The 10,595-nt window shown below is 32.1% G+C and overlaps 1 protein-coding gene and 1 long non-coding RNA gene across 2 annotated transcripts; one reads left to right on the forward strand and one right to left on the reverse strand.

Moving 5' to 3' along the window:
- LOC107936457 (uncharacterized) lies at positions 1–1,331 on the forward strand. Its single transcript, XR_001694408.2, has 2 exons — positions 1–790; positions 1,074–1,331. It is a non-coding gene; the product is annotated as an uncharacterized lncRNA (long non-coding RNA).
- Positions 1,332–2,612: 1,281 nt separating this feature from the next.
- LOC107936443 (ankyrin repeat-containing protein BDA1) lies at positions 2,613–4,710 on the reverse strand. The gene is made up of 2 exons (XM_016869168.2): positions 3,903–4,710; positions 2,613–3,815 (listed from the first exon to the last, which is right to left on the reverse strand). The coding sequence occupies exons 1-2, from the start codon at positions 4,497–4,499 to the stop codon at positions 2,889–2,891; spliced, it is 1,524 nt and encodes a 507-aa protein (XP_016724657.1). The 5' UTR covers positions 4,500–4,710; the 3' UTR covers positions 2,613–2,888.
- Between the last annotated feature and the right edge of the window lie 5,885 nt (positions 4,711–10,595).

Raw genomic sequence — 10,595 nt, forward strand, 5'->3', positions numbered from 1 at the left:
TAATATTATAGTAAAAATAATATAAAAAAAAAGATACTAGCAATATTAATTAAACAAGCTAAAAAATCTAAAATACAAGATTAAAGGTTGAATTGCAAACCAACAAAATTTAAATGCTGATTTCGAAAAATAAAAAGAAAATAAAAACAAGAAGGGAGCAGATTCAAAAGCGCGTGATAGGAGGGGGACCAATCGAGCAATTCACCCAAACCTCCAAAACGCCGCGCAGAAAGAGCCCGAATTGAAACGAAAATTAAATATGCGGCCCAATTTTAAAACAAATAAAAAGGATTTAATTGATATGCGTTGCAAAAGAGAGGGGCTAAATGCGAAAATTAACCAAAACCCAAAACGCGCGGATCCTCCCCCGGGTCGGGTCACCGCGCGGGTCGCAGGGCTGAAACGGTGCCGTTTTTATGCTTACCCTTCGGCCCAAAACGGCACCGTTTTGGGTAAGCTATAAATGCAATGTTTTTTTTTAAAAAAAAAGCTTATTTTTTCTTTCTGTTTCAAAAAAACAAAAAAAAGTTTCCTTTTCTCCCTAGCAGGCCCAGAATCCGGCCAAACTCCAGCGTGGCAACTGTGCCGGCCGCCGATCGTCTGCGCCGGCGCCGCCGTGCACTGCGGCGGGGAGTCAAAAAGCCTCTTTTTTTAACCTGTTTTAGATCCCCTTCAAAAGCCAAACATCTTTGACCCAAAAAGACGACTCTTGGCCCCCCCTTTATCCTCTCGGATCCGACGGCCACGAAGGAGGAGAGCCCTCCGACGGCAAACTCGAAAGGCGTTTCAGGTGAGCCCCCGCTCCCTTTTGTTTCTTATTTATTATATGTAAAAAAAAAAGAAAACAAACAGAAAGAGCAAACAAAGGGAAAAAAACGAATCTAAGAAAAAAACCTCTGTTTTGTATTCTGTTTTTTCAAATCTTTTTTCCTTCGTATTTTCCCTTCTATTTTCGTATCTCTTTACACCGAATTCCCCCTCTTTATTTACAGATTTCCTAAGGCTTTTATAGCCCGAAAAAGAAAAACTAAATCGAATCTATTTCGCTGTTTTTTCCTTTGGGACTCTTTAAGTCCGCATTTTTGCAGGTGTGAGAGCACGTGGAAGTGACGGCTCCGAGACGTGCGGTGGCTGGAGGCCTTGCTGGAGGCGTTGGGCAGGCATGCGGCGCTGAACCGAACATGGGGCTAGGGTTTGGGTAATTTGGGCTGTTAGGTGGGCTAGGTTTTGGACTATTGGGCCTGGACGGCCCATTTTTTGTTTGGTAAATAGTCTGGGCCAATTGGGCCTTATTACAAATATAATTTAATACGATAAACTTGAATTGGTAATTTACTTGTTTAAGTCCTTAAAATTATTATTTTGAAAATTTTAAACATTTTCTATATATTCTTTATATTTTTATAATTTTAAAAAATTATGAAAATTTTGAGATTTTTGAAATATATTTTTAATTTTTGAAATTTATTTTGAACTGCCTTTTGATCCATTATTCGAGGGGATTGAACTGCCTTTTGATCCTTATTTGGGGATGTTTGCTACCATGTAATATTCGGTAATTGTTTACACTATATACAGAACTACACAGTATTGTCAGCATTGAAACCGATTGAATCCAATTTTGAAGCAAATTTCCGTCAAGATTGAAGATTCTCATTTGATTTCGTAGGATATTATCATGTTCTTTCAGCTATACTGTGTTTTGGATATTTTTATTTTCAAGTATGAACTCATTTTCTAAGGAGATGAACCTTATGATGAATTCTATCTTTTGATTTTTATTTTTCGCAATAAATACTTAAATCTTGTTCACAATTATGTGTGACTGATTCTTGTTTTGATATTTCTAGATTATTAATCCATGTTTGATATGTTTAAATCAGAGGAGGAAAAGACCCTCTTTGAGAGTAGATCTTGCGTAACTGAGTGGAGTTACATGCAATTCTAGACATAGAATGATATAAATTTACTGGATTAGAGTCAAATTTAATAGGGGAATCCATAGCACGATTTAATGCGATAATAGGGATTTTAATTAGAAAGAAAATTTAATTAATCAACTTAGAGTCACTCTTACTCTCAAAAGAGATATTAGCATTCTTTAAGAATTTCTACGGATTAAGATACTAAGTAAAGAAATTGCGTAATTTAGATTGATAGTGACAAATGAAATCTGGGCGAAAATTTTCCTAAGTATTGTTTCGCTTCTTAGTTATTACTTATTTATTTTTGTGATTTGTTCTTTGCTAGTGTTTGTTAGTTAATTAATTTAGTTAATTTTAGTTTTAATCAATCACTTGAATTTATAGGTTAAATAATAGAATGACAGTAATTACTGTATTATTAGACTTCTTGGAATGATATCTTTGTTCACCGTAACTAAACTATTAATTGATAAGCACACTTGCCTTAATAGAATTTTTAATTAATTTCGTGATATATCAATATTCTTTACTAAAGTTTACTTATATTACAATATGCAAGTGATGGACATAATCATAATCAACTTATTTATATTTATTTAATTAAATATCTTATCCTTTAAAATTTAAAAATTAGAGACAAAAAGATTCACTTTGGGATTGTAGGAAACTTCACAAAGAGGAAGAATATACAACTAATACTTTGCCAGAGGCATAAGCAACACATTCCCACAATTTTATCATTACAATGAATAATGCGATAAAAGGAAGCAACGCGCCACCTATGCTCCTCACTGAATCACTACTTTCCCACTACACAAACAAACAAATTGTCACTCACACATCACACAAATCATATGCAAGAGACTATAAGGCATTGTTAACAAAAACAAACAAGAATCCATACAAGAGATGAAATGGGACCAATTAACCAGCTGAAACGATTAAGAATTCAACGAAGATCACTCAAAAGAAGTTGGAGTACTTCAATATGGTTTCGGTAGTAAGGATAGCTGGGACAAGAATAAAAGCAAAGATGATAAAGGAAACGATTTGCACGAGGACGAACATCTTTGTTTTAGGCACAAACCTACGGAAAACATAACGGGCTATCCGGTATGATACTAGCAGAGCTAGGGATGTTGACAAGCAGTAATTTATTATGCAGAGAGCACGATAGGACACGGGTATAGTAATTTGAAGAGAAACCAAATATTGAAGTTTCGATGACCATGTGGAAACAGCAACTAAAAGCATGTAACAGGTGCCAAACAAGGAAAGGGTTATGAGAAGAAACAAGCTGATTGAACGACTTGGTAGGAGATATGCTGTTAACCCGATTGCTGCCCAAAAGGTTAATGTGTTGTATAACCAAAACATGGATGATACGTCTATTACATCTAACCAATCAATCTGATCATCGGCCGGTGATGGAGGAGGACCTGGTAGGGGTGCAATGCTGTCAGTTGATTCTAAAGATGCGTAATACTTGATTTGGTTTTTCATGGATGAACTGTTATCAGCTTTATTTGGAGGGTTTAAATAGGCAGCGTAAGTGGCCGTTATAATTAGCACTGTCACTACTAGAAATGTATTACGCATCTCAAGCGGGATACCCTTTCTTCCTCGACCTGCCATTGTTGCAAATTTTTGAAAACATGACATCTTCGGCTTTAATGATTTGATGTGGATTGACGAGATGGACTTATTGGGAAGCTTGGAATCACTCAAACCTCCTGCTTTTCTTATCATATCTTTAACCGAGCCCTTATAATTATCCACTTGCCTTTCATCCAATGGACAGCCTCGTTGGATATCTAGAGCAGTGGATCCCTTCAAATTTTTGGCATTGATATGGTCTCGACGCAAGTGTCCCAGCAATACTTTCACCACCTGTTAATTAGAAAATTCATGTAAATAACCCTTTTATCATATACGTATATACATCAATAATTGAGTTAACTAGCAAAATTAGCATACCTGAGGTGAGTTTTTGATAGCTGCAATGTGTAGAACTGTGTTGCCATCAATGTCTGCGCAACTAAGTAGTTCTTTCTCCCAACGTTGGGCAGCTTCGTGGCGGCTCCTTATAAGCCACCCCACCAAGACTTGAAATGCTTCAAACATGTCGTTTTTTACTGCAAGATGGAAAACCGTCTCGTCTCGAACAGTCACATCTTCAACAGCCTCGGGGCAAACCTCAAGGAACTTGATCAAAAGATCAACATCTCCAGTTTGAGCCACATGATGCAGAGGGGTCAAGCCTCCCCTTCCTTTAACACGAACAAGGCCTCCATCAAACTTGAGGAGTCGAAGCACAGCTTGAGTTCTGTTATTTTGCAGAGCCAAGTGCATGGGGCTAAACCCAGCTTGATTTAACTTTCTTGCAAACGATGGCTTTAAGTTGATCATCTCCATCATAAAATCAACATTCCCAGCACTGGCTGCTACATGCAATGGAGTGTCAAGAAATGGAACATGATCAATACGCTCCAAAACATATGGATCTTTCTGAATTAGCTCATACAAGACATTAATATTTGCTGTTTGTGCAGCCCCTATCATTCTGCAATCCATAGCTACGGGGAAGTGGAGATAATAAAATATGCAGCAAATTTTCAGGCTACTGAGAAATGATGAAATTTGCAGGAAAACAGAGAGAATGGAGACACATAAGACAATATAAAGGGAATAGAAGCTATATTTAGCAAAATACACAGCAAAGCAACCACAATTTTATACATGACTTCAAACACGCTAGTCTGAAAAGAGAAACTTCTTGAAAGGTCGAAGGCAGCTTCCACACTCCAATTACGATTTGTTTAAAAGAATAGAAAATATAGGACCCATTTTGGTTTAATGGCAATGTTACTTTTTAAGTTTAGAGGTACATAAAATCGAAATGAAACCCAACATCCTTCACACCAAACTTAGAACAGGACAAGAACAAACAGCTATCATCCCCAGATCAAACACAAAGCAAGACAAGCCTACACATCCCAATCTCATTGTGCTTTGTAATATTTACCACAACTTACATTATTTTATACGTATGACTCAGTTCACCTCTCTCATGTGTATAATAAATAAATAAATAAATAAATAAAGGCCTTTTAATTTAATTAAGGCACTTACGAATAGGTTAATATGCACATGGTGGAATTGCAAGCACTCGGAAATATCCAATGATAGGAGGCAGCGGATCCCCCGCGTACCGTACACATACTTTTTTACATTGACACCACCATATTAAAAAAAGTTTTCAATTATATATGAGCCGGTCACCCTGCTAAGATGAAATTTTTTGTTTTCGTTTTTTTTTCCATCTTTTACTTGTTAAATTAACAATTTTGAATCCAGGAATATGTCAAAGCTGCACATTTGGCATACATTCATATTATAGATGAAGTAGGTGATTCACATCATAATGTCAAGAGTCAATACGAAATTTGAGTCCATAAGAAATTTGAGAAATACAAAAAGAGCTTCCAATGATATCTCTGATATTAAAGTTGAAGGAACTTGATCTCTCTTGGTGAAGAAAAGGAAGGGATCTTACATTGGTGGCGGATTTGATACTGAGCCGGCCGTGGACCTCGATGAATGGTTGCCTTACTTATATAGGATTGGTGGTAGAGTCATGTGTAACAGGATATGACTAGACCTTACTAAGATGAGATCAACCATGCTGTAGATAGTTGGTGGCAAGATTTCTATAATGTGTACCGGGAAGCAACGAATGTAATTGGGAGGGTTCCAATTGGATTTGATGGCGATTCCATAGGCAAGCCCTGGCTAGGTGAAGAAACGGAGGGTGTTTGACTGAATGGAGTGAAAAAAAAATATGAGTTAGTCAAGTTGGCAAGTCTTATTTTATCATCCTATCTTGATTTGAGGTTTTTTTTTTTTTTTTGCATTTTCTCAAGTGAAATAGAATTCAAGTTGACTTGAACCGAATCAAGTGAAATTGTTCGATTAAATTTTAAAAAAATTAAACATATCAAAATAAAGTTAGGGACGAAGCCAAAAAAAATTTTTAGGGGGGAGCCGAAATCAAATTGTAGTTTTTACAATAGTAAAATTGCAATTTCACCATTTTAATAGTCTGTATCTTTATAATTTTTAAAGGATCAAATTAAATTTTTATCATTTTTATGAGGCCAAAGTGCAATTTTACTTTTACTAATTTAATATTTTAAAATTTTTAAAGGGCCTAAATGGAAAAGCTTTCCATTTTAAGGGGGTCGGGGTCCCTGCCAGCCTCCTAGCTACGCCCATGAATAAAATATTGTTACAATATAACTAATTATATGTTAAAGCACATAAATTTAAAATCATATATATTTGAAAACTCTTTCAAAGCAAAATAAGAGAAAAATATAGTATAATTTAATACGATAAACTTGAATTGGTAATTTACTTGTTTAAGTCCTTAAAATTATTATTTTGAAAATTTTAAACATTTTCTATATATTCTTTAGATTTTTATAATTTTAAAAAATTATGAAAATTTTGAGATTTTTGAAATATATTTTTAATTTTTGAAATTTATTTTGAACTGATTTGTATTTTTTTTGTTGAGAAAGACCAATTTGGTCATTTTTTTTAAATTGATAGAGACCAAAGGAGTATTTACAATAATCTATTACTCTAATTGTAAAATTCAACTCGACTCAAACTTGAAAAACTAAATTACTTCTTTGAGTTTACTCGAAGAAGAAATTGAATAACTCAATTAGTTCGATTTGATTAACTAGAAATTCAAAAAAAATATTTTTTTGAAGTCGAGTCGAGTTTTCTCACCTTAGGGTGAACCCTCTATTAAAGTTTAAGCAACTATCTTGACGAAATGCCTTGAACAATAGCAGAGACAAGGGAGCCGGTACGGCACCGATCCCCTAAAATGGAAAATTTTCTATTTAAACCTTTTATAATTCATAAAATTTTAAATTAATAATGGTAAAATTACAATTTGACCCCTCAAAATGATAAAAAATGATTTAATCTTTTAAAATTATAAAGATATAAAATATTAAGATGATAAAATAATATTTTTACTATTTTAAAAATATATAATTTAATTTTGACCCCAAATATATATTCTTACTTCGCCCCTAACCTTGAATAAGATAATTTATATATAACAAATTCCATAATTAAATTTAATATTATTGAATCGAATGACCTAAATTCAATTGAAAAATTTAATTAAAACCAACAAAAACTAACTCTTTTTACATTTGTCAATGCCAGGTAATAGTGAAATGTTGAATTTTACATGGATTTGTGACTCCAACCAATATAAAATATTATCTTTATCTTTATAACAATATCATTTGTCTGTTAAGATTTTGTCTGTAATAAAGAGGTGGTTGTTATATATCTATAATAATATGTTGCTATAAAAAGATGATTATTGTAAACCTATTATAATATTCATATTGTGAATTTCCATCAACTAATAAAGAAAGTGTGAATTATGTTTAAAAAAAATGAGAATCAAATTAATAAAACTAAAAGACGTATAAGTGCATGTATTATTACTTTTATGCACCTTTTTATTTTACATTCTTTATAATTAATTATGAAGTTCGTATATCTAACAAGTTTAATTAATCAGTATGAGTTATCGAATTAAATTTATTAATGTATTGTGAGTTATTAAATTTAAGTAATCAATTTATAAATTTATGAGAATATTTAATTGGGGAACTTAATAGTTTATTAAATTGATATACTTAATTCTACTAATTGAATATTATTTTCATTCAAATAAAATATAATTAATAGTTTTTTCATGTAAAGTTTAAATATTTTATTAAAATAATATTTTAATTAAGATAATTTTTATTTAATAAATTATAATTAACATACTTATATGAAATAGCTATAATTCTACTGAAAATTTTAAGCACTATATTGTTATAGATAATTAATTTAATAAAAAATGTATTTCGTAACTATGACTATTGTTATTATAAGTGAAAAGTTGTATTAGAGGATTAAAATAAAACATAAAAAATCGGTTCTACCAAAAACTTGGCTGGAATAGTGAAATGTTATTATAGTGGGTCGTGGTTAAGAGAGGGTTAATTGTATTATGTAAGGAGAAATGTTGAATTTTAGGTTACATAATTTTTCCTCCTATTCATCTTAAAATTCGATCATTTTTATCTATTATTGATTAAGTTCGGTTTGTGCAAACTCCTTTTAGAGAAGTCTTTAAAGTATGGTATGTTTAGAGTCGACAAACCCACAATGGGCCTATATTGCCCTCGGGTCGAGCTAGGGTTTTGTCTCCCAACTATGTTGAGAGTTCGAGTGCTAGAGGAGAGATTCATAGAGCTGTGTTGCCCTCCAATCCGACAAGGCACTACTTAGAAACAATACCAACCCACTGAGCAGTTCGTCAACTCCAAACAAACGATACTTGAAAGATTCTTCAAAAGGAATTGGTCACCCCTGTAAACCTAAAATTCTTTGAAACGATGATGAATATTTTTAGTTACCAAATTACCATTAGAAAGAAATACTAAGATTTGTTTATAGCTCTCTAATTAGGGTAAAGAATTTGTTTCCACTTGGCTTTTCAAAGATTTGGTCACATTTTCAATTACACCTATCAGGATATACAAGGGCTAAAAGTTTTGTTTGGAAAGTCCCGAAATAAAATCATTAAGTTTTAGAGGAATTAATATTTTGGGAACACTAATAATTAAAGGACTAAAAACGCTTAAATTAACTAATTATTAGAAAGATTCAAAATTAAGATGATCCATTTGGACAAGTGGGCCAAGCCCCCTTCATTAGGGACATAAAATCAAGCAATGTGTTGCTAAATATTCTAATTAGGAAGCGCATTTGGGAGATTTTGGGCTACCAATGTCAGATAGTTTATTAATGACATACAAAAGTTATAGGAATTAAATGGCTGAATCTGACTATCCTATACTTTTTTTTCGCATCTGCACCACTAAATTTCGAATTGAGATCATTATTGTCTTTTTTGTGTGTGTGTGTGTTTAAATATGTTAAAATTGATAGTCCATTTATTCTTTAATAATCGAAAATATCATTTTTATATTGAGTTTTATCTTTAGTTTCAACGGAGAACTATACACAATTCATGGAAGGAATAACCTATAAAAACTCACGAAGAGATAAATATTATCTTTTTGAATTGAGATAACTATTGTGTTTTTGAGTCCAAATGGTGATGAAAACAGCAAGAAGAAGGAACAAATGAAGGTGAAGAAGGCATTGAAGAGTTCCGTGGTGATGGTGATGGAATTGAGAAACCGGACTTTGATTATTAATGAAAGTTGTGATTGTGTTTGTGACAAGACTATTTTTTTATTTAATAAAATTAAAGTATATTTAATTCCTTTTTTCACGAAATGGACATTGAATATGTTAAAAAGGTGAATACGAAAGGGATAACAATGTGTGCAGAATGTTATGTCTGGTGATTGGTATCACCAACAGTTCAAACAGACCCCATTTTCTAATTGACTCCAATAACAAAAACAATGCTCGAAATAACTTCTTCTACCTGCTAACGCGTAGTGCAAGGGAGACTAGTCAGTCACTTTCAATTCTTATGGTTTCTAAAAGATCAAATACTATGACATAATTGCATGCACAACGTTTACACAATCACGTAGCTCTAGAAGATTAAAACACAACCATACGTGTTTAACATAACAGTGGCGGAGTTAGGGAGTTCGCAGGCCCCGGCCTCCGAAAATTTTATTTTTAGTTTTTTTATAATTTTAAAAAATTTAAATTAGTATATAGTCCTTAAGAATAAAAATTTTTGATTTAATTTTTTAAATTTATAAAAATATAAACTATTAAAATAATAAAATTTCACTTTTATTATCATAAAAATATACAATTTTATTTCCACCCTAAAAAAATCTCTCACTCCCCCTTATATAGAAAAGTTAAATTGAGTGATGAAACTTTTATTTAGAGATTCCACCTGATTTAATTTCAAATTAACTCAAAATTGGTGTGACTTTTCGATATTAAAAAAAATCCTAATGAAAAAATGATAGGTGGAAATGATGGATTTCAATGTTTTGTGAAAAGAGGAAAGGGACAAGAAGATATGGACAAAAACCAATGGGGCAATGATACCACCAACAGCAATTATTTGGAGTCTCCCACATCTATCTACAACTTTAAGAAAAAAAAAAACTTTATAGTAAACATGAAGCATTATATCTAACGTTTTCTTTTGTTGAATTAAAAGTGGATGGTAAAACTCTAATAACAACATGTATAACACGATTTAAATTCAGGTCACATTTAGGGCGGTAAACACCCTAATTATCAGGTTAATACATAGGGTTCTAACATTTTAATCTTTGTAATTTCATAAATTGAATATTTAAAAAAAGTATAATAACTTATTTGGTCTTCTAACTTTATAAAAAAATTCATTTTAATTTTTCATTTTATTTTTTTTGTTCTTTTAGTCCTTAAACATATATTGTTTGTCAAATCACCCTAAAAATAGATCGAAAAGTTAACATCTGTTAACTTAGTTAACATGGCGTCCACGTGGCAATCCATGAGTATGTCACGTTAGCAATTAATTATTTTTTTAAAAATTTAAAAATATTTGTATACTTTTATACTTTTTAATAATTTTAAAATTTTAAGAAT

This window comes from Gossypium hirsutum, chromosome D10, assembly GCF_007990345.1.
Source record: "Gossypium hirsutum isolate 1008001.06 chromosome D10, Gossypium_hirsutum_v2.1, whole genome shotgun sequence".
Classification (NCBI taxonomy): Eukaryota; Viridiplantae; Streptophyta; class Magnoliopsida; order Malvales; family Malvaceae; genus Gossypium; species Gossypium hirsutum.